Source organism: Vulpes vulpes, chromosome 10, assembly GCF_048418805.1.
Source record: "Vulpes vulpes isolate BD-2025 chromosome 10, VulVul3, whole genome shotgun sequence".
Taxonomy (NCBI): domain Eukaryota; kingdom Metazoa; phylum Chordata; class Mammalia; order Carnivora; family Canidae; genus Vulpes; species Vulpes vulpes.
The window spans coordinates 29,029,737-29,053,928 of NC_132789.1; the positions used below are offsets into that span (position 1 = coordinate 29,029,737).

At 51.8% G+C, this 24,192-nt stretch overlaps 1 protein-coding gene across 1 annotated transcript; it reads right to left on the reverse strand.

The window, feature by feature from the left end:
• Positions 1-11,063: 11,063 nt before the first annotated feature.
• LOC140594326 (immunoglobulin lambda-like polypeptide 5) lies at positions 11,064-22,784 on the reverse strand. The gene is made up of 3 exons (XM_072725266.1): positions 22,585-22,784; positions 12,849-12,967; positions 11,064-11,508 (listed from the first exon to the last, which is right to left on the reverse strand). The coding sequence occupies exons 1-3, from the start codon at positions 22,782-22,784 to the stop codon at positions 11,189-11,191; spliced, it is 639 nt and encodes a 212-aa protein (XP_072581367.1). The 3' UTR covers positions 11,064-11,188.
• Positions 22,785-24,192: the final 1,408 nt, after the last annotated feature.

Below are 24,192 nucleotides of genomic sequence, written 5' to 3' on the forward strand. Positions count from 1 at the left end.
GAGGGGGGTGTGCTGCCTGCCAGAGGCCGGTCTGGGCCGGGCTTCCAGGGCCTCAGGCGGCCGCAGCCCGAGGGCCCCGTGGGACCCGCACAGGCTGGAGGCGGGGGCGGCCGCGTGTCCATGGAGCAGTGGCCTGCGGGCCCAGGCCGGCCGCGAGTGCCACTAACCGCGGGCCGGCCCTGGTGGCCGCGCTGTCCGGTGACAAAGCACCGCGCCCCGTCACCACCACCCGTCATCGATCCGTTGTCTGCGTGAAAAGCAGCCGAGCCCGGAAGGTCACACGTCTGCTACGACCAGAACCATCTCCAGGCTGTGCTGGCAACGTCTTCATGCTTTTCTTCTGTTTTATTTTATTTTATTATTTATTTATTTTTATTTTTTTGTTTTATTTTATTTATTTATTAAAAAATTTTTTTTTTTTTAAATTTATGATAGTCACACAGAGAGAGAGAGAGGCAGAGACACAGGCAGAGGGAGAAGCAGGCTCCACGCACCGGGAGCCCGACGTGGGACTTGATCCTGGTTCTCCAGGATCGTGTGCTGGGCCAAAGGCAGGCGCCAAACCGCTGCGCCACCCAGGGATCCCTGTTTTATTTTATTTTATTAAAGATTTTATTAATTCATCTGAGAGACAGAGAGGACGAGCAGCGGGGAGGGCGGAGGGAGAGGAACCAGCAGCCTCCCTGGTGAGCAGGGAGCCCGACGGGGCCGATCCCAGGGCCCGGTCACGGCCTGAGCCTGAGCCGGAGGCAGACACTTAACGGCCTGAGCGGCCCACGGGCCCTCTTCTGTTTTATTGTAAAAGAATCTTTGAATCTCTTTTTGTAATGGGGGAAAGACTAAGCTGAGTCCATTTTGAAAGAGAACGGATCAGAACAGCGTGTTGCATGGTGACAGCCCCGGGGAGCCTCCCTCCGGCTCTGGCGGTGGCGGTGGCTAGCTCAGGGACACACACGCCCAGTGTCGCCCAGGGCCCGGCTCCTCCGCACCAGCCCAGCTGGGGAGCTCCGTCCTGTCGGGTCCGCGGCCCCAGAGCAAAGGCGCCGTGTTGAGAGGCGATGCGGAGACCTCGTTGGGTCAAGGGCACAGAGGCCATAAGCTACGGGAAAGGGTGAAGGGACAGTTGGCCCCGGGGGGCCCCTGAGGGCCCGGTCACGTTCTGATTTGTACGTGGTACATGACAGTGATTTTGTTACTACTTTTTAAACTTTACAGATACATTTTCCGTATCCTTGTCACGGTCCTTGTAGTTTACGGTTAGAATAGAGAAGTACATCGAAACATCCACAGTGGCTCTTCTGGGTGAAGTTATGAGCCGTGAATTTTTTCCTCCTATTTGTTTTTCTGTACTTTTTACATTATTTGACTGAGCTGTTGTTATTTTTAAATTAAAGGCTGAGATGAATAAACTGTATTTTAAAAGGAACTCAGAAAACAAATAAGGCAATTGATTCTCCCTTATGTTGAACTGAGGTCATCACACTCGATTGGTTCCACCTGGGCCTGAAGTGTGGGGGCCCCAGAGGCACCCCGAGCCTTTCTGCTGGGATGGCCCTGAGATCGGAGAGAAACATCTCTCCCCAGGCCTGGCTCTTTCTTCCCAAGCGTAGCCCCTCCAGGTCCTTTGGCTGACTCCCAAAACTTTGAAGGCACACCACCAAAAGTGAGAATAAGGCCACATGAGTGCAGGTCCATCGGCTGTGACACGTGCACCCCTGTGGAGGAGAGACTGGTCCTGGGGGAGGCCGTGCCTGGGGGAGGGGGTATATGGGAAATTTCTGCACCTTCTTCTCAGCTTTGCTGTGAACCTAAAACTGCTCTAAAAAAACGAAATGTTTGAAAAAATCAGTTGGTCACAGGTGTATAGTTTTCTTTCTGGACTCCCAGTTCCATCGCATGGATCTCTGTGTCCATCCTTGTGCTCGTACTGTGTTGTTTTGGTTATTGTAGCTTTTAGTAAGCTCCGAAATTGGGAAGTGTGAGCACTCCAACTTTGTTCTGTTTTGAGATTTTTTCTTTTGGCTTTTCAGGGTCCTTGCATTTCCATATGTGTTTCAGGATCAGCTTTTCCATTTCTTTTTCTTTTCTTTTCTTTTTTTTTTTAAGATTTTATTTATTTATTCATGAGAGACACACAGAGAGAGGCAGAGACACAGGCAGAGGGAGAAGCAGGCTCCACACAGGGAGCCGGATGTGGGACCTGATCCAGGACTCCAGGATCACAACCTGAGCCGAAGGCAGGCGCCAAACCACTGAGCCACTCAGGGGTCCCATCTTTTCCGTTTCTATAATGGAAAAGGCCACCGAGATTTGGGTAGGGATTGTGTTACACCTGCAGATCACTTTGGGAAGTATTGCCATCTTGACAATAGCAAGTCTCCAATCCATGGACAGATGGGGTGAATTATCTTTCCGTTTGTTTAGGTCTTTTCAGAGAAAAAAAAGAATTCAGCAACGTTTCATAGTTTTTGGTTGGTTAAGTGTATTCCTAAGTATTTTATTCTTTCTGGTGTTATTGTAAATAGAATAATTGTTTTTGGGGGTTTTTATAAAGATTTTATTTATTTATTCATGAGAAACACAAAGGGAGAGAGAGAGAGGCAGAGACACAGGCAGAGGGAGAAGCAGGCTCCCTGTAAGGAGTCCAATTCAGGACTCGATCTCAGGACCTTGGGGTCACGTCCTGAGCCAAAGGCAGACACTCAGCCACTGAGCCACCCAGGCATCCCTGGAATAATTGTTTTATTTTATTTTATTATTTTTTTTAGATTTTATTTATTTATTCATGAGAGAGAGAGAGAGAGAGGCAGAGACCCAGGCAGAGGGAAAAAGCAGGCTCCACATAGGGAACCTGATGTGGGACTCGATCCTTGGGCCCCAGGATCACGCCCTGAGCCGAAGGTAGATGCTTAACCGCTGAGCCCCAGGCATCCCAGTACTTTGTATTATTGTAATTCTTTTAAATTGAAGAGATTGGGGATCCCTGGGTGGCTCAGCGGTTTAGTGCCACCGCTTAGATATGTATTACATATCCTTCTTAGATGTGTATTATTAGGTGTGTGTTACAGTGTTATGTAGTTCCTCTATAGTTTTTTTTCTTTTTAAGGGGGGGGGGGCACAGAGAATCATAAGCAGTCTCCAAGCCCAGCATGTAGCCCGACGCAGGGCTTCATCCATCTAGCAACCCTGAGATCATGACCTGAGCCGAAATCAAGAGTCAGATGCTCAACCATCTGAGCCACTGAGATGCCACTTCTCTATGTCCTTATTAATCCTCTGTCTAGACGTTCTATCCATTATCGATAGTGGAGTATAGAATTCTCCAGCTCTGATTGTGGAATTGTCTATTTCTCCCTTCAGTTCTATCAGTCCTTGCTTTATAGATTTGGGGGCTGTGCAGTTAGATGCTTATATGTTAATTGTTATATTTCCTCATGGATGGATCCTTTTATCAATATATAATATATATTTTTAAATTATTTTATTATTATTATTTTTTTAAATTCAGACAGAGAGAGAGAGAGGCAGAGACACAGGCAGAGGGAGAAGCAGGCTCCATGCAGGAAGCCTGACGTGGGACTCGACCCCGGGTCTCCAGGATCAAACCCCGGGCTGCAGGCAGCACTAAACGGCTGCGCCACTGGGGCTTCCCTCAATATATAATATTTTTATTTGTCTCTTGTAATAATTTTTGTCCCAAAGTCTATTTTGTTTGGTACTAGTATGTGGTCTCAGTCACCTGCCCAAGGTTACGCACTTGGGAAGCAGTGGAGTCAGGGCTAGGACCCAGGTCTGTCCAGGCTCCAAGATCACCTGGATCACGGCCCACAAGCTGTGATCCAAGTCTGGGGGAGTCAGCTCGATGACCCACAAGGACCTTCTGCAGTAATGGCACACCAGAAAAGCCCTCTAGAGTTCCTAAAGACCTCCATGCCTGTCTGTCCCTTCAGTTGGCTTCCCAGCAGCTGGGCTGGTGAGGTTGACAGGGCAGGTGCTGACCGACATCCTTGCTTCCTGTGAGGGGACAAGGCTTAGAGACATTGAGGTAATGACAGCCCCAAGGTCACACTCAAGTCAGCTTCAGCATCAGAACCTAAGCATAGGGTTCCGTCACTTTGCACAGAACTGCGAGGCGCCGAGGGTCTGTGTTTCTCATGGTTGGGATCTACCCACGTGCCCAACTGTCTGTCCATCCAGTCACACGTCCAATTACTAACTTATTATGAACCCACCAATCCACCCACTCATCTAGCTATCCATTAGTCATCCATCCATCCATCCATCCATCCATCCATCCATCCATCCACACCGTCTACTCACCCATCTCTTCCTTCCCTCCCTCACTCACACTCTTTATTGGGAGCCTTGCAGTTTCCAGGTACTGAGCTGAGGATGACATAAAGGGTCTGCAGACCCAGGAAGGGGGTGCACCCGGTGGGTGAGGGTCCTAGAAGGTGCAGGTGAGAGTCCCTGAGGTCTGGCTCTCCAGGATTCCAGGATTCAGAGCGGAGCTCAGGGAGGCAGCCAGGGGGCAGCACAGGCCCTGGAGGGGTGAGGGAGGGGGCTGGCTGTAGGGGGAGGGCTCTGCTGCTACCTCCTGTGAGCCAGACGTTCCAGCTATAGCCCTGAGTCTGCCCTGTCCCCTTCCTGGGCCGCACCTGGCTCTGTCTGTCACCTGTCCCACGCGCCGCTGACTGTGGGCTCGGTTTCTCTTCCGCTTACTTCTCCCCATTTATCACCCTTCTGGTTTAGGTCAAAGCTAGGATTAGCTTTAGCCCGGGGGTTCCCAGGGGTGGCCAGCAAGGACGCCAAGGACGCTGGGGCCGGGAAGGCAACTCCGCCAGCCCCCTTCTGCTTCAGGCCTCAGGGCCCCTGCAGGCCCACGGCCTCCACGCCCAATGCCTTCATTTAGAAATCCTACGACTTCCTGGTAGGCTGGCCCTTAGGACCTCTCACCCAGCTCTCCCTGAGCAGGTAGCAGGGGCCCAGAGAGGGGGAGGGAAATGCCCAGGGTCACACAGCATGTCAGAGGTGTCCCCTGGGCAAGAGCCCGGGAGATGACAGGAACAGCTGGGGGTTGCTGAGGGTCCCCATGAGTCAGGCACGTCACAGGCATCGTCCTGAATCCCCATACCTACCCTGTCGGGGAGAGACTAGTTATCTCCCCCTTGTACAGAAGAGGAGACTAAGGCCACAGAGAGGACGCGAATCAGCCAGGGTCAAGGGCAGAGAGTGGGTGCGTGGGGGTGAGGACGCCTGCCCGCCTGATCCTGGGGTCAGGGCCCCCACCGCAGAGTGTCCCCGAGGCCCTTTGCTTGCTGGCCCTCCCTCCTCCGCTGTGGGGTAGAGGAACCATCCCTGGGGTCAGCCTGGCTCAGCCTGACGTCCCCTCTGGGAGCTCCTTCCTGCGCCTCTGAAAGGGAGCCGGGGCCGCAGAATGGTAGAGGGAGGTCACTGCACGTGGGCACGGCTGGAGCCCCGCCGGGTGAGCGCGGGCGGCTCCGTCCTCTGCCGGCCTCAGTCTCTCCATCCGTCGGGCGGGAGTCAGGAGATGCAGGAGCTGCTCCCACTCACTCTGCACGTTAACCACGTTGAGTCTCAGTTTTCCGACCCTTGAAATGGGATGATGATCCCGGCTGTCAGCCTCACAGCATCCCTGAGCGGCTCAGCTGAATACCACGTGTCCCCATGTTTTGTAAGTCCTCCAGGGACAATAGGCCACTCAGTAGGGTCTCGGGAATCAGTTGCCTTCTGGAACCAAAGATCTAGTCAGTGCTGAAGCCCTCAGGGCCCCGCCCTTGCCCCTCTGCTAGGCCCCAGGGCTCCAGACACTCCAGGCTGCTGGCTGGGCTCAGCGTGTGCGCTCATGCCCTTGCCTTGCCCCTGCCTGCAGCGTTGACGACCTGTCCACCCCAGGGAACTCAGGCCCTACCCTGGCCTGCCTCCCAGCATCCTCTGCGCATCCCCTCTCCTCTGCCCGGTGGTCACTATGTCCGATTCTCCTTCCTCCACGGGGCAAGACCCAGCCCTTTCTGGGTGGTGAGCAGGATGGCGGGCCAGGTGGCATGGGAGACAGGAGTCTGAGGCCTTCAAGCTGGAGGGGTCCTGGGGCTTCAGTGGGGCTGGAAAGCACCAGCTCAGGGGTGCTACTGTCCCCCTCTGTGCCTCTGCTCATGCTGCCACCCTGCCCCCGGATGTCCTCCGTACCTCTGTCCTTCCAGCCCTGGGGGTCCAGCTCCCAGACCCTATTTTGTGGTTACCAAAGTTGCTGGTGTCGCTAGCACCTTTGCTGACTACTCGGGATGCCCAGAACCCCACCCCTTATCTCCCTTACAGGGGTCTCAGTGGTGTCATGAGTTCCAGAATGTGCATGGAAAAACCTCCCCCGGGCACGCCGGCGCCATAGCCCCCTGCTCCCGTGGTAAAGGAGCACATTCCTCAGTTGGGCCAGTCCCATCTTGCCGGGGAGCACCACGCGGGCCGGGCCCCAGGAGGGCTCAGGGAGGGTTCATGGGTGGAGGGGTGGATGGCCAGATGCGAGCTTGGCCAGGCTCCTGGGGGACAGCTCTGTCTCTGGGGCCCCAGGGTGGAGATCAGGAAGGGCCACATTCCCCACCCAGAGTTCCAGGCCTGGGAGCAGCAGGTCAGGGGTGACCCAGTGTCCCATATCCAGCCCCAGACAGCCAGGCCCACTCAGGGCCCCTATGAGCCCCAAGTGTCGGCCTGTGCCCCATGGTCAGCCTAGAGTTTAAAGTGATTCTTTTTTTTTTTTTTTTTTTAATTTATTTATGATAGTCACAGAGAGAGAGAGAGAGAGAGACAGGCAGAGACACAGGCAGAGGGAGAAGCAGGCTCCACGCACCGGGAGCCCGACGTGGGATTCGATCCCGGGTCTCCAGGATTGCACCCTGGGCCAAAGGCAGGCGCCAAACCGCTGTGTCACCCAAGGATCCCCGAGTTTAAAGTGATTCTAAGGGGGCCCCTCGGAGGTGGGGTAGGATCTATCTGAACACAAGATTCTGGAACAGAAGATGCCACATCTTAAAAAAAAAAAAAAGAAGACGCCACATCTGCCTGATTGATTATGATCTCAAACCCTGCCTGGCCTGGGCACAGGGGCTCGGGCAGCCTTAGTGCTGGGATGCAGGCCCCTCCTCCAGCCGGACTTGTGGAATCTTCTGGAGCTGGACCCCTTCCCACTACAGGAGCTGGAGGTGCCTCCTGCTGGAGCTGTTTTGCGCAACAGGGACTCTTGGTTTCGCCAGGCCAGCTGTACTGGGGTGAGGGTGCCAGGCCTGCGGGGAGCCCAGCCGTGGGCCCGGGTGCTGGCCCGAGGCTGGCTGGGGTTGGAACAGCTCAACAATAATGACAACAACAATCAGCCACGGACACAGGCAAACACCCATTTTCCATCTGAGTGTCACTCCCTTCCCTCCGGGGGGGGGGGGGGGGGGGGGGAGTCTCACTGTTGTCACCAGGTTGCGCAGACTGGAACTGAGGCCCCCAGGAGCCAGCTCCAGCTAGAGGGGACCTGGCCCCCCGTCAGGGCTCCTTCTGGCCCCCTCCTCCAGCTGCTGGGGTGGGAGACCCCGGCCGCATGTGGCCTGGCCCTTCACCCCACTTTATTTTCTCCAAGGCACGAACCCTGTCTCCCGCACCGCCCGGCTCACGGATCTGTTAGGCTCACTTCTGTCCCCCCAGACGGGAGCACTCCGAGCAGGGCTGCGCCTGCCCTGCCCCCCTGGGGTCCCCCACATAGTAGGTGCCCAGGAAAGGGAGGCGGGGCGGCAACTCGGCTCTGGGTCGTGTCCACACTGAGGCCTCCTCCGTGCTGCGCCTCGGGCCACACTGGCACTGAGTCTGCCTGGGGAGCCTGAGGCCGGGGCTCCCTGGCTGGGCCGGGGTCCCTCCTCCCCCGGCCTGCTCCGGCCTGTGCCCGGGCCGGCGCCCCTTCTCTCGGAGTCGGGCAAGGTCTGGGCCCCTCTCCACCCCCAGGGCGCTCAGGAGACCCCGGCATGTCCCCACGAAGGACGGCACCTGGCGGGGACATGCGGGTGGTCCAGGCTCCGGAGCAGCCGAGCTCGAGCCGGCGGATGCTCGGGGGACGCTCGGTGGCCGTCAGTCCTGACGTGAGATGTCCCTGGGCTGGACGCTGAAGAGCAGGGGGACCTGGGGACGCGTCAAGGGTGTTGATGTGGCCACAGGAAGAGGGTGTGACCACAGGGGGTGCCCCGGTGGGTCATGCTAACCGTCAGCCGCTCTGTCCCCAGAGTGGACCCGGGGGCGTCTGATGACCCCGGCTCTGTGACACTGGCCACCGAAGTCCCCTGGCCCTAGTCCCCGTCCCGGTTTCCCCAAGACATTGTCCCTGATACCTGCTGGATTCCTGGGCACAAGGGCTGCCACAGGACCCGTCCCTTGCTGGTCCTGTCATCGGGTGGGAAATAGAGGCAGGCAGGGTCACACCCGGGTCTCTCACAGCCTGGGCTGGGGGCAGCTCACACCCGGGGGCTCTGAGTGGGGCCCACAGAGACCAGGAACCCCATAGTGACCATGGGGTGTGGCCCCTGCTGAGGTCCTCCTGGCCACTGTGGGTCCCATCGCGGTGCCCCTGTCCAGGTGCCACCACTTAGTGGTGCTGCGCCGCAAGGTGTCTGGCCCAGCTGACCGCAGGGCCTTGGCCCCTCCCTGACTGTAACTCGTAAGGGGCATCATTCAATCAGCAAGCGGTCATGAGCTCGGAGCTTCAAAGTTATCATCCTGGGGATCCCTGGGTGGCTCAGTGGTTCAGTGCCTGCCTTCGGCCCAGGGCATGATCCTGGGGTCCCGGGATTGAGTCCCACATCAGGTTCCCCACATGGAGCCTGCCTCTCCCTCTGCCTGTGTCTCTGCCTCTCTCTGTGTGTGTCTCTCATGAATAAATAAATAATCTTTAAAAAAATAAAAATTTTATTTATTTATTTATTTATTCATTCATTCATTCATTCATTCGTTCATTCATGAGAGACACAGAGAGACAGAGAGGGGCAGAGACACAGGCAGAGGGAGAAGCAGGCTCCATGCAGGGAGCCCGACGTGGGACTTGATCCTGGGTCTCCAGGATCATGCTCTGGGCTGAAGGCGGTGCTAGACCGCTGAGCCACCTGAGCTGACCAAATAAAATATTTAAAAACAAAAAACCCTTATCATCCAAACTGGGACATTTCTGGGAGTGGAAGGGGTGCTATTAATAAGCACACTGGGACACAGGCCTGAACTGGGAATGTCCAGGGACATCTAGGATACAGGTCCCGCCACCCTGTCATCCACCCTGGGCACAGGTGCTCTGTTCTTAGGGTGACTGTCACTTGGGTTCCTGGCCAGATAGGTCAGCTGCGGCCCCAGGTACCAACTGGCTTTTTGGAAAAACTGATCCAGAGACCCTGGCCCTGTCCCAAACCTGCTACCTTCAGTCACAGGTGAGGCCATCTGTACTTCCTGGCGGTGACCACAGAGGAGCCTCCCTCTCATCCCCTCCCCCAGCCCCCTTCCCTTCCCCTCAGGTCCCTCTGCCCTCCCCCACCTGAGGCTGTTCTGGGCTCTGGCTTTTGGGGTGAGAAGGAAGCCACAGCCTCCCTCCCTCATCTGACTCAGTCCTGTCCTTCTGCCCAGGCCTTCAGCCTGAAGGAGGCCCCCCGAAGGCAGGGGGCCACCTTGGATCCTACTGCTAGGACCCCCCAGACTGGCTACTCTCCTCCATACAGTGGGGACCTGCCTGCCTGGGGTCCCCCCCACTGGGGAGCCCTCCTGGTCAGTGACCTTCAGCTACAGGGCTCTGACAGCCCTAACGGGGACGCCAAGGCGGGCATCTGCTGATGTTTCTGTTGGTTCAATCTTATCCCAAGTGAGTGAGAAGCAGTGTGGGCTTCCCAGGGGTTCCCTGGCTGGAGAGCTGCTCTGGGGTGAGCCGTGGTGGGCCGCCCTGCCCGCTCCTTGCTCCCGCTGCCGCCCGCAGCAGGGCTCACTGAGGGCCTGGAAGGAAGGAGCGGGACGGGGGGCTGACAACCACCCTGGAGCTCGCCTTGTGACCCGGGCACGCTGTTGGAGCCTTAGCCGACCCGTCTGTGAAATGGGCGCCCAGAACCCACCCCGGCTCTGTTCAGGAGTCTGCGGCCCCGGCGGGCCTGCTGGGACCCTCTGGCGGACGCACAGGCACGGGGCCCACGCTGGGAACTGGAGAGTCCGAGGGAGGGGCGTCCAGGTGGCCCTGCAGTGGAGCATCGGCCCTCGGCTCAGGGCGTGATCCTGGGTCCCGGGTCGAGTCCCACATCGGGCTCTCTGCTGGTCTGGGCACCACATGTGGTAAGGCACAGCCCTCAAGCAGCCCTCAGCCGGGGGTCGCCATCAACCTGGCTGTGGTCACCACCCACAGTGACACACCTGACCTACCCCCTCCAGCCCCCCAGAGTGCAGGGGAGGAGCGGGAGCCCAGGGTTCCCAAAGGGCTGAGGGTGCTGGGACTGGGTCCTCTCTCCCCACTAGAGTCAGAAAGCAGCCAGGATCCCAGATGCCCAGAGGCCCCTGGAGGCCCATAGTGCCACAGAGAAAGTCCCCAGATGGACCTTGGTGTTCTCAGTGATGTCCAGGATTGAATGGAGCTAATTTTTTTAAAAAAGATTTTATTTATTTATTCATAAGAGACACACACACACAGAGAGAGAAAGAGAGATGGAGGGAGGCAGAAACACAAGCAGAGGGAGAAGCAGGCTCCATGCAGGGAGCCCGACGTGGGACTCGATCCTGGGTCTCCAGGATCAGGCCCTGGGCCGAAGGCAGAGCTAAACCGCTGGGCCACCTGGGCATCCCATTCTATCTTGGTTCTGCTGTTGGTATTTCCTGTTCTGGAATATTCTCGGGAAATTCTGGGTAAGAGTAAAACCACCCCTCAAAAAAATGTGACAATGCCTTCTGCAGACTCCTTTCCCACAGTGGGGAAAGAATCATGTTCACATTTGAGGATGGTTGAGTTCAGGACACTAAGTGTTGAACCCAAATGAGCAGAGAGCGCGATTTCTGATTGAAGGAAGGACACTTTACTGAGTGCTGCCTGGGTGCGGGGAGAAGGGCGGGATGACCCAGATGGGAGGCAAGATCCTCCTGGAGGTCCTGAGGCTCCGGGCCCCCTTAGGTGGGCGGGGGGCATCGGGACCTACAAGCACTCTGCGGGGGCCACCTTCTTCTCCACGGTGCTCCCCTCGTGCGTGACCAGGCAGCTGAAGCTGCTATGAGATTTCCACTTGTCAGGCGTCAGGCTCAGGTAGCTGCTGGCCGAGTACTTGTTGTTGCTCTGCTTGGAGGGCTTGGTGGTCTCCACGCCCTGGGTGATGGGGCTGCCGTCTGCCTTCCAGGCCACCGTCACGCCGCTGGGGTAGAAGTCGCTGATGAGGCACACCAGGGTGGCCTTGTCGGTGCCGAGCTCCCCCGAAAGTGGCAGGAAGAGCGTGACCGAGGGGGAGGCCTTGGGCTGACCTGTGAGGCCCGAGGAGAGGGCAAGAGCTGCAGGGAGAGTCCGGGTGTTGGGCGCCCTTCCCCTGTCCACAGCCTCTGTGGCCGTTCCCACGGTGGCCACGCTTGGTCACCCAGGGGGCCCTCCTTTCCTCCCCAACCCTGGACAGCAGGCAGCCCCCGTGCTCCTGGCAGCCCTTCCAGGTCACCTCTCTCCGATGTGTGAGACGTGCATCTGCAGCCTCAGTTTCCTCCTCAGCCCAACATCTAGCCCCTGTTTTACCTCATTCTTCTGGATCCCGGTGTTTCCCCTATGACCTGGAGTCCCCTACCCAGCTTGTCAGGACCACCCCGACGGCAGACGGCATGTGTGGAGGCCTCGTGCCCGGTGGGCATGGAGCCCCTGTCCCCCTCAAAGGGGACTCTGACCCTGCCTCCTGGGAAGACTGAACACCCCAAGGCCCTGCCATCTTCCCTATCCCTCCTGCCTCGACCACAGAACCCTTCACCTCTGCTGCCCTCTTGGGGCTACTCCCCTCAGATGACAGGCACCGTGGCCCCACCGCCACCTGAGCACCTCTGATGACTTCTGACTTTAAGCGCAGCCGTGTAGCTCTGAGCCCCCAGCCACTCCCCACTTTGTCATCTCCTGAATTTAAAATACCCTCTGAGGAAGGTGGGACACCTGGGGCTTGGGGGTATAGGGCACCAGGGACAGATAAGATTCTGACCCACGGGAACTGCTCCTTTTGACCAACATCCTGGGAGAGCTGTGCTTCTGGTCATCTTGTCCTGCATCACTCGTGTCTCTGTCCCTGTGTCCTCATAGCCTAGCAAAGGCCCTGAGCACTCAAGCCTAGAGCAAACCATATTGCCCTGTGTCTCTCCATGACCTCCTCTGAGGCTGCCCCTCTGTGTGTCCAAAGGCTGAGGTCACAGTCCCAGCCATGACCCCATCCTCCCGTGTGGCCCTGGCCTGGGTGGACATCAAGCTCTCAGCCAAGACCCCAAGGGACTCTCTCTAAGGCTTCCCCAGTGCCCCTAGTCAGAACCAGCCTTAGACCCCACACAGGTGTCTGCCCTAGAAGGTAAGGAGTCCCCATTTTTGGATCACTACCCCCAGCCTAGGCCCCTGGAATCTGGACACATTCAACGATCAGAATCTAAAGGTAAATGCTTGTACCATTGGGGTCCTTCTTGCTGGTTTCCCTGAGACCACTCTACTTCCCCAGATCCCACAAATCTGCTAGGGATCAGTCCTTAAGGCTGGGAGGGCAGACAAGAAGGAGCCCCCAAATAAAAATAACTTTCCTGAGACAACAAAGGGGTGGGACAGGTTGAGAAACATGGTGAGAACCACTTACCTAGGACGGTGAGCTGGATTCCTTCACTGAACACAAACCAGGGTGACTGAGTTTCGGGCCAAAATCCACCGGGCCAGCACCTGGGGCCTGCCCCATGGGGGCCAGGCCAGAACAGAAACCTGTGATGGGCAGAGGATTGTAGCAGGTGGGGCTGGGCAGCCAGGCTCATAGAGGATGAGCCCACAGCCCAGAGGTGTCCCCAGGCCCACTCATGTCTAGTATGTTTCTCCCTTTCCCAAGGCTACCCTGGTCACCTCTTATTCCTCAGTGGTGACAGTGACACTGCATGGAGTAGGTGTTCAGTAAATCCCTTGGTGCCTCATCCTGTCATGTGGTGTGGCACAGCAAGTCCTTAACTCAGACCTTCTTGATGTCTCCTTATTTAGGGCTTCTGAAGATCCCTCTCCTACAATGTCCCATGGTCCAGACAGGTGGCTTCCTCCCTGGACTTACTGGTCTGGGACTGGGTCATTCCTAACTTATAGTGCTTTCGTGTGAAGACCTCCCACTTGTTCTCTACACATCAAGACACAGTTCAGTCCTACCTCTTTGATGAAGCTTCCTTTGATCTCTCAGACCACTGTTTTTCTGTCCACCTGCCTATCCAACTGTCCATGTGTTCATCCATCCATCCACCCACCCACCCATCTATCCATCCAACAGTAGCTCCAGACACTGTTTCACATGTTGGCACATGGCAGGCCTCCCTGGTTTGCATCTCCATCTCTCTCTGAAAGCTCTCAGATCAGAGCCAACAGGGTCCTCTTCCTAGGCAATTCCCCAGTTCCTGTTGTACATTATGTCTTTACAGGATGCAACATAGAGTCAGCTTCTCTTTTTAATGACTCTCTTCCTGTTGGCATCTGAGACCCTCCATTATCCTCCTCTGACTTCCCTTTCACCCCTGCCCATGCATGGCAGCTGACTCCCAGACTCGCACCCTGGATCCTTCTTTGCCATCTTCCTACATTGTGAATTCCCACCCCTGCCCATTTGGTGAGGTTCGAGTCTATTTCAGCTCCAAACCTGCTCCTCGGCTCTCCCTAAATTGCCTATTGACCATTTCCAGTTGCGTGTCCAACAGGAATCTCAAATTCACCATGTCCAAATTAGACTGACCACCTTTCCCCCAATCCAGCTCTTTTCCTTATCATATTTTGTCACACGTGACCGTGAGTGCTCTCACTATCCAACCCTCAGTCCAGATCTATAGATTCAATGCATCCCAAAGTCCCAGCAAAGTATTTTGTGGATATTGGCAAACTGATTCTAAAGTTTATATAGAGGAGCAAAGAACTCAGAATAGCTAATACAATATTGAAAGGAAAGAACAAAGTTGGAGGAATGACACTACAAGGCTTCAAAACTTACTACAAAGCTACAATAATCAAGACAGTATGGTATCAGCATAAATACAGACCAATGGAATAGAAAAGAGAGCCCAGAAATAAATTCTTACACATATAATCAAATGATTTTTGACAAGGGTGCCAAGACCATTCAGTGGGGAAAGGACAGTCTTTTCAACAAATGTGCTGGGAAATGTGGATATTCATATGCAGAAGAATGAAGTTGGGCTCTTACCTAGCATCATATACAAAAGTTAATTCAAAATGGATGTAAGATGTAAATATAAGAGTTAAAATGATGAAACTCTTAGAAGAAACATAGGACAAAAGCTTTAAAACTGGGGCACCTGGGTGACTCATTTAAGTGTCTGCTTTCGGCTCAGGTCATGATCTCAGAATCCTGGGATCAAGCCCCACATCCAGCTCCTGATTGGCAGGAAGCCTGGTTCTCCCTCTCTCTTTGCCTGCAGCTCTCCCTGCTTGTGCGCTTTCTTTCTCTCTCTCTCTCTCTCTCTCTCAAATAAATAAATAAATAAATAAGCTTTATAACTTTGGATTTATAATGATTTCTTGGATATGAGGCTGAAGGCACAGGCAACAAAAGAAAAACTAGACAAGATGGATTTCATGAAAATTTCAAAATGTTGTATATCAAGAAGATGCTATCCACAGGGTAAAAAGGCAACCCACAGAATGAAAAAAAAATTTGTGAATTACGCATGTAATAAAAGGTTAATATCTAGAGTATATATAAGCTCCTAAACTCAACAAAAAAACCCCCAAACAATCCAATTCAAAGAGGGGTGCCTGGGTGGCTTAGTTGGTTAAGCATCTGCCTTTAGCTCAGGACACAATCCCAGAGTCTTGGGATCAAGCCAAGCATTAGGCAGAGCAGGGAGCCTAATTCTCCCTCTCCCCTCTGCCTGACACCTCCCCTTGTTTGTTCTCTCTCTCCCTGTCAAATAAATAAATAAATAATCTTTTAAAAAATGGGCAAATGACTTGAACAGGCATTTTTCTAAAGAAGTATACTAAAGAAGATATACAAATGGCCAATAAGCACATGAAAGATGCTCAATATTACTAATCATTAAGTAAATGCGAATTAAGACCATTAAGGTACCATGGGATACCACTTCCCACTCATCAGGATGGCTACCATTAAAAAAACAAACTAGAAAACAAGTGTTGGTAAGGATGTGAGGAAATTGGAACCCTTGTGTACTGTTGGTTCACAAATACCACATGATTCCACTTACATGGGGTATTTACAGGAGTCAAAGTCATAAAAACAGGAAGTAGAATGGTGTTTTCCAGGGCTTGGGAGAGAAGAGAATGGGGACAATGGATAGCAACCCAAAGCTGTATGAAGAATAAAGAACACTGATAAGAGCAACTAAATGGATATATATAAAATCCAGTATTGTTATATTTTGGGGTTTTATTTTTTATATTTATTATTATTTTTTTAAATATTTTATTTATTTATTCATGAGAGACACACACACAGAGAGAGAGAGGCAGAGACACAGGCAGAGGGAGAAGCAGGCTCCATGCCGAGAGCCCGATGTGGGACTTGATTGCAGGACTCTGAGATCACGCCCTGAGCCAAAGGCAGATGCTCAACCGCTGAGCCACCCAGGCGTCCCTATTTTTGGGTTTTAACTACTTTTCCCCCATGTGACTTGAAAGACATATGCATACAACAATTATAAAATCTATGTTAATAGACACACAATGAAATAGCATTTGTAACAATAACAAGGTAAAGAGGGAGGAACAGAGAGGTATGGGAACACAGTGTTTACATATTATCAACATAAAGTTGATTAATTCAAACTAGTTTGTTGTTATAGGCTGAACTGAATGCCCCAAATGCATATGTTGAAGTCCTAATATATTCATATGTTGAAGTCACAATATGACTATTTGGATATAGAGTTTTAAAGAGGTAATTAACTTAAAATAAGCTTATAAGAGTGAGCCCTAATTCAACATAACTGGTATCCTTATAAGAAGAGGTGACTGGGACACAGATACACACTGAGGGATGATCATGTGAAGACACAAGGAGAAGGTGGCCATCCACAAGAAAGAAACCCAAGTGAGACCTTAATAACAGGCTTCTAGCTTCCATAATTGTGAAAAAATGAATTTCTGTTGTTTAAACCTGCCAGGCTGTGGCTATTGATTATAGCAGCCCTAGCAAACTAACACAGTTGTTATAAATTGAAGGTGTTAGTTGTAGTCTCCAAGGTAGCCACTTGGAAAATACCAAAAGCATATACCAGAAAGGAAATGACAAGGGAATAAAAAATTGATTAAAAAAAGAAGGCTGTAACAGGAAAATTGAGAAAAAAAAAGATGTCAGACAGAAAACACATAGCAAAATGGCAAAAGTCAGTCTTTCAATATTAGTAATTACATGTAAAGGATTAAACTCCAATTAAAAGGCAGAACCTGTCAAAATGGATAAAAAGAACTCTACAAGATCCAACTATATGTTGTCTGCAGGAGAGTCACTTTCAATCCAAAGGTATATAAAGATTGAAAGGGAAAGGATGGAAAAAGAGATTCCATGCAGATAGATAGCAGCCAAAAGAGAGCTGGGTGGCTCTACTAATATGAGACAAAATATATTTTCAGTGAAAAATTATTACCAGAGTCCAAAAAAAATTATGTATTGATGAAAGGGTTAATCCATCAAGAATATATAGCAATCATAAACGGAAAGAGCCTAACAACAGTAACAATGTAAGCAAACATTGGCAGAATTGGAGGGAGAGAGAAGTCCTAATATAATATTTGGAGACTTCAATACCCCACTTTCAATAATATGTGGAAAAATTACACCAAAGCTCAATGAGGAAATAGAGGACTTAATTTTTTAATATTTTATTTTGCTCATAATAACACTATAAAACAAGTAGACCTAACAGGCATATATAGGATACTCCACCCAACGACAGCAGAAAAAAAATTCTTTTCAAGAGCCCATGAAACATTCTTCAAGACAGACCATTTGTTAAGTCACAAAACAAGGCTCCAGGCACCTGGCTGGCTCAGTCCATGGGGCATGCGACTCTTGGTCTTGGGGTTGTGAGCTCGAGCCCCATGCTGGGTGCAGAGATTACTTTTTAAAAAATCTTATTTAAAAAGTCACAAAACAAGGCTCAAATTAAAATATACTGAAATTTTGCAATTTTCTCTGACCATGTGGGATGAAACTACCAGTCAACAACAGGAGGAAGACTGGAAAATTAAACAATATGTAGAAATTAAACAATACAGTCTTAAGTCATCAATGGATCAAAGAAGAAACTACTGGTGAAATGCAAAGATACTTTGAGATGAATGAAAATGAAAACGTAGCACACTGAAACCTATGGATTCAGTGACACAGGTGCTCTAAGGAAAAGTTATAACTATAAAAATGCTTCTATTAAAAAAGAAGAAAGATTTCAAACCCATAACTGAACTCTAAGGAAATAGAAAATGAACAAGTTAATTCCAAAGCTAGCAGAAGGAAGGAAATAATAGTAATTAGGGTAGAAATAAATGAATTAGAGATAGGGAGAACCAGTAAACCCAAAAACTGATTCTGTGAAATTTAGCAGCTTCGAGAAACCATTACCAGACCGACAAAATACAAAACAGAGAGAGAAGATTCAAATTACTAAAGTCAGGACTGAAAGTTGGGACATTACTACACACCATGTAAAAATGAAAAGGATTGTAAGGAAATAACATGAACAACTGAATACCAACAAATCAGATAACCTAGATGAACAAATTCCCAGAAAGACACAAACAACCCAAACTGACTAAAAAAAAAATAAAGAAAGAAAGAAAGAAAAAAAAAGAAAAAAAGAAAACCTGAATAGGCCTATAACAACTAAAGAGATTAAAATGATAATCAAAATCCATTCCCACAAAGAAAAGTCCAGGACCAGATGGCTTCACCAGAAAACCAAATATTTTTTTGTATGCCTATAGGTATGTGCCAAATAGTTACCTACTTACTTATTTATTTATTGAGCCTGCACATGAGCAGGAGGAGGGTCAGAGGGAAAGGGAGAGAGAGAGAATCTTTTTTTTTTTTTTTTTTTAGATTTTATTTATTTATTCATAAGAGACACAGAGAGAGACAGAGACAGAGACACAGGCAGAGGGAGAAGCAGTCTCCATGCAGGGAGCCTGACATGGGACTCGATCCCAGGACTCCAGGATCATGCCCTGGGCCAAAGGCAGAGCTAAAACTCTGAGCCATCCAGGGATTCCCAAGAGAGAATCTCAAGCCGACTCTGTGCTAAGCCCCCAGCCTGACATGGAGCTTGATCCCATGACCCTGAGATCATGACCTGAGCTGAAACTAAGAGTCAAATGCTTAACCAACTGAGCTGCCTAGGCACCCCTAAACTAAATATTTAGAGAAAATTTAACACCAATCCTTCACAAGTTCTTCCGAAAAATGGAAAAGAAAGGAACACACCCTAGCTCATTCTTTGAGGGCCAGAATTACCCTGATATCAAAGGCAAACAGAGACATCATAAGAAAACTACAAACTACTAACCCTTATGAATACAAATGCAAAAATGCTCAACAAAACACTAGAAAAGTGAATCCAACAGCATATTAAAAGAATCACACAGTAAGAGGGATTTATCCCAGGAATGCAAGGGTGGTTCAACTTAAGAAAATCAATAATAGAAGGAGGGATGATAGCCACGTGACCATCTCAATCGATGCAGAAAAATATTTGACAAAATCCAGCACAATCTCATGACAAAAAAACTTTAAAAACGTGGAGTAGAAGGGAACTTCTTCCACTTTATAAAGACCATCTATGAAAACTCCACAGTGAACAGCATATTCAGGCAGGAATATTCACTGGCGGAATGTGGAACGATTTCCCCTCAAGGTCAGGAACAAGACATGGGTGCCTATTTTTGCCTCTTCCATTCAACACCGTACTGGTGAAAGGCTAAACAAAATATCACACTTTGAAGCATGGAGCCTTCTCAGCAACGGGAGGGAACAAGCTACTGATAAACGGGATAACCTGGGCGAATTGCAAAGGTGTTATGTTGAACTAAAGAAGGCAGATTCAAAAGATTCTGTTCACCCAGAAAATTATGCTGGCTGAAAAACTCTAAACACCAAATGTCACGCACGATGTAATCCCATTTATAGACCAATCTTGAAATGACAAAATTAGAAATGAAGATCAAATTAGTCGTCGCCAGGTGGTAAGGAAGGGGCCTGGAAAGGAGGGAAGTGGGGGTGGCATGACCGGGGCAAGACGAGGAATCTGCGGTGGGGGAAGTGTTCTGTACCATAACAATTTCGAAGTCAGTGTCCTGGTTGTGATATTTTATCATAGTTTTACAAGACATTACCATTGGGGGAAACCAGGTGAAGGGCATGGGTGACTTTTTTTTTCTTTTAAGATTTTATTTATTTGAGCAACACAGAGAGGAGAGAGAGAGAGGCAGAGACACAGGCAGAGGGAGAAGCAGGCTCCATGCAGGGAGCCCAACGTGGGACTCGATCCCGGGTCTCCAGGATCACACCCTGGGCTGAAGGCGGCGCTAAACCCCTGAGCCACCCAGGTTGCCCCACAGGTGACTTTTAATTACATGTGAATATACAGTGATTTCAAAATAAGGGGCGCCTGGGGGATTCAGTCTGTTAAGCTCTGCCTTCAGTTCAGGTCATGATCTCAGGGTCCCAGGATTGAGCCCCGCATGGGGCTCCCTGCTCAGTGGGGAGTCTGCTTCTCCTTCTCCCTCTCCTTCTGTCTGCCACTCCCCCCCACTTGTGAGCACACTCTCTCTCAAATTAAAAAAAAAAAATCTTAAAAAAAAAAAACCAAAAAGTTTAACTTCCAAAAAGGTTACACACCGCACTATTCCATTTATATGATATTCTGGAAAAGGCAAAAGTATAGGGCAGGGAGATCAATGGTTGCCATGGTTGGGGCAGAGAAGGGGAATAATTACAAAAGGGACACAGTAACTGGGGTGGGGATGGAAAGATTCTCTATCTTGATTGTGGTGATAGTTACATGAGTCAACGACTTTATTAAAATTTATACAACTACTATACTCAAAGAGGGACTTTTATTCTGAATAAATTCAAGTAAAATAAAAATAGAAATCTTTATTAGTTATTACAGTCACCAAATATATATATATGTAAAATGAGTTTATTATTCCCTTCCATGGATATATCATAGTTTATTTCACCTTCTCTTATTGTGGGACATTGAGGGTGTTTCCCACATTTTCCTCTGAACACAAAATGTTTAGCTCAAGTGCTGATTATTTGGAGATAAATTTCTAGAAGTGGAATTCCTTGGTTAAAAGGAAGGCAGATTTTTATGAATTTTTTAAAAGATTTTTATTTATTTATTCATGAAAGAGAGAGAGAGAGGCAGAGACACAGGCAGAGGGAGAAGCAGGCCCCATGCAGGGAGCCCGATGCAGGGAGCCCGATGCAGGACTCGATCCCGGGTCTCCAGGATCACGCCCTGGGCCGAAGGCAGGTGCTAAACCGCTGAGCCACCCAGGGACCCCCCTAGATTTTTATGAATCTTGACAGATGGTGTTATTTGTTCCAAGAATTTCGCCTCACACTGACCATCCATGAGAGTGCCCGGTCCTTCTCCATCAACCCATCATCATGGTACCATGACCTTGAATTCACTTGCCACTTTCACAGGTGATCTTGGTCGCTGTGTGGACAGACCCCTCTCTGCAGCTTTAATCCTCCATCAAAAAATCCGAAGCCATTTTCCCAAGATGCAATTCTGACTCTGAGAGTCCCTTACTTAAGTCCCTCAAGCACCTGGGGCACTGGGGCGGGTGGGGGGGGGCACAGGTGCAGAAAGCCTCCGCTGTCTGCTGCCCCCTCCCCATCCCAGCCCCAATCCCTGCTGTACCTGTGCCCCTCACTCTCCACGCAGACTCCTGCTCCCTGTGTCCGGAGACACCCCATCACCGGCCAGCACCCCTATATCTGTAAGACCAGCTTGGTCATGTCCCCCCGCCCCCGCACCTTGCTGCTCCAGAAAGGGTCTTAGGGTCTGTCCTCAAGACTGCTCTGACCCCCGTGGTTCACGCCCACCCTCTCTACACCCACTGGTCCTGTGTGTGTGGGGGGGGGACGGGAGAGCAGGGCCTCAGCGGGGCAGAGAAGCAGTGAGAATAGGGACGCGCATAAGTGGCAACAGCTCCATGCGTGGGGCAAAAGCCAATTTTTCCTGCCATCGGCGGGTGCTGGAAACAGTACAAGCTGACAACAGCGATGCTGGTAGCTGGATGGCCAGGCTGGCTGGGGTCGGCCCTCCCATCGCCCGCAGCGCCCGCACCCCGGCCCCCCCTTAATGCTCCTCTCACAGACGCAGTTCCCTGCTGCCACTCACGTGACTGTTTTTGTTTTTTTTCTTTTTAAAGACTTTATTTGTTTATTTATGAGACACACAGAGAGAGGCAGAGGCAGAGGGAGAAACAGGCTCCATGAAGGGGGCCCCATGCGGGACTCGATCCCAGGACCCCGAGGTCACGACCTGAGCCGAAGGCAGGCGCTCAGCCGCTGAGCCACCGGGGCGCCTGGTGATCGGTTTCCTGAGTGGTTTTTCCTTCCTTGTTTTCACAAACGATAACATTCTCCGGGCTTCGCCTGGGCACCAGCCCGTCTTGGGAGGCCGGAGGGCACAGCCCCTTGCGGCCTCTCTTTGTTCCAAGACCTAGGGCTCTGATCCTCAGCTCTCAGGACCTCTATCCTCATCTCTAACACGGGGACCACGGGGCGCTGAGGGAGGTCCCGCCCCTACAGTGATTGGCTGTCCTTATTATCATAAGGGGACCCAGATGTCCAGGGACTTCACAGAGAGGAGCGGGCTGGGGTCACCCAGCCAGTGGGGACAGACGGTGGTCGCCTAGACCCTCACAGGAGCCTCTCCCACAGAGGCGCTTGCACCCTGGGTGGGCTCAGTCATAGGAAGAGGCCTTGGCTGGGGGTCCCAGGACCCTGGGACAGCAGGGAAGTCCCCCCCCAGCTGGAGCCTGCACTCTCAGCTCCGGGGAGGAAGCAGCGGGGCCCAGGGCCAGCTCCGCACCCACAACCCACCCTCACCTCATCCTGCCCCTGCCTCCTGTTTCTTCCCTCCCGGGGGGCCAGCCTGAGGAGTGAGGTGCTAGGCCTGGGTGCCAAAAAACTCAGTAATCGCGATAGATAGCATTTTAATACAATACTGCAAAAACTTAACACAAACCGATGCACCCTGGACAAAATGTCAGCGCTTTGAAGGAAGCCAGTGTCTGTCGTGGCTGCCCCTCCTCGCTGCCAGCCTCCCTCCCTCCCCCGGGCCTCGGTCCCTTACCTGTCCCACAGGCTCCGAGAGCTGCTTCCTCCTGGGGCTCTAGGGCCTGGGGCGCTGCCCGGTGGCACTGCTGTCGTGGAGGGCAGCCGGCCGTGGGCACCCACAGCCAGGCCCAGCAGCAGCAGGGGCCAGCTGGGCTTGGGACCCGGGCTCTGCCCCCAGGGCGTCTGAGCGCCCACCTGACCTGTCCCCGGCCTCATCCGCCCTCGGGGGCTCAGGACCCGCAGGCTTGCGCCCCCTGGAAGAGTCAGTAGGGACCCTGGGCCTTCTTGCCGGCAGTGGCTCCCCCAGTGTCCCCTGGCCTAAGTGGCCCCTCTGCAAGGGTGCCCCCTCTCTCCAAGGCTGTCACTCCTGGAGGCCCTCCCAGCGGGCCATTGGCCAATTGCCCTGCGGTGGTCGGCATCCAGGGCTCAACCGTCTCTCCCCACAGCTGCAAGCCTGGTCTTGCCCCTGGGGCCCCGGGTGGGCACACCTGCTCCTGCCTTCCTTCTCGGGGTGTGTGGAGCATCTCCCCTGGGACGGGAGAGGCCATGGAGGGCAGTGAAATGCCAGTGGAGCAGAAGCCGCCTGCGTTTAGTGGGCTGGGGCTGGGGCTGGGGCTGGGGCTTCCACCAGCCTGGGGCAGAGGCGGTGACAGGAGAGGAAACAGGTTTAGTTTAGCAGGAAGCCAATGTTCAAGTTCAGGAATCATGATACAATTGTAAAAATAGTGTTTAATGCACCATGTTCAGTATGTCAGGGGTGTCATCTCTCTCTCTCTCTCTGTCTCTCACACACACACACACACACTCACACACACACTCACCCTCATAGGTTTTATCCGGAGGTCATGATCATGAGCATAGTGTTGGCACAATGCACAATCATGGCTTCCATGAGTCCCTTTTCCCTCTCCCCCAAATAACCATGAACTGTCTGCCCAGGAACCTCATGCTTTGGTGTGGGCAGTGGCGGTGCAGGGGGGATGGGCACCTGCATGGGATGGCGAGGGCCTGGCTCTGTGGGGTGATGCTGCTGGTAGCAAGGCTGCTCTGCTCACTTTCAGGCCCATGGTGAGGTCCAAGTTGGGAGATGACGGATGTGAAAGTGCTTTTTTGTCCACGTTTTTAAAAAAATTCGTGGTAAAATATACATAAAATGACATTTGCATCTTAGCCATTTCAGAGGTGTTAAGCACATTCACACTATTGTGCAAACCTCACCAGCATCCCCCTCCAGAACTTGTTCATCTTCCCAGACTTGTCCCCTTGAAACACTGTAACTCCCCATTCCTCCTCCCCCAGCTCCTGGCACCCCCTTCCTTCCTCCTGGCTCAGTGAATCTGACTACTCTAGGAACCTCATATATGTGGAATCATATAGCATTTGTCCTTTGAACATGCTTTTTACAGATTTTATTTCATTTCTTTATTTTTGGGGGTTGGAGGGGCAGAGAGAGAGAGAGAGAGAATCTGAAGCAGACTCCCTGCTGAATGTGGAACCTGACATGGGGCTCGATCTCATCACCAGGGGATCATGACCTGAGCCGAAGCCAAAAGTCCAGCAGTTAACCAATGGAGCCACCCAGGGGCCCCTGAATGTGCTCTTGAAATGGAGAAGTACTGCAAGC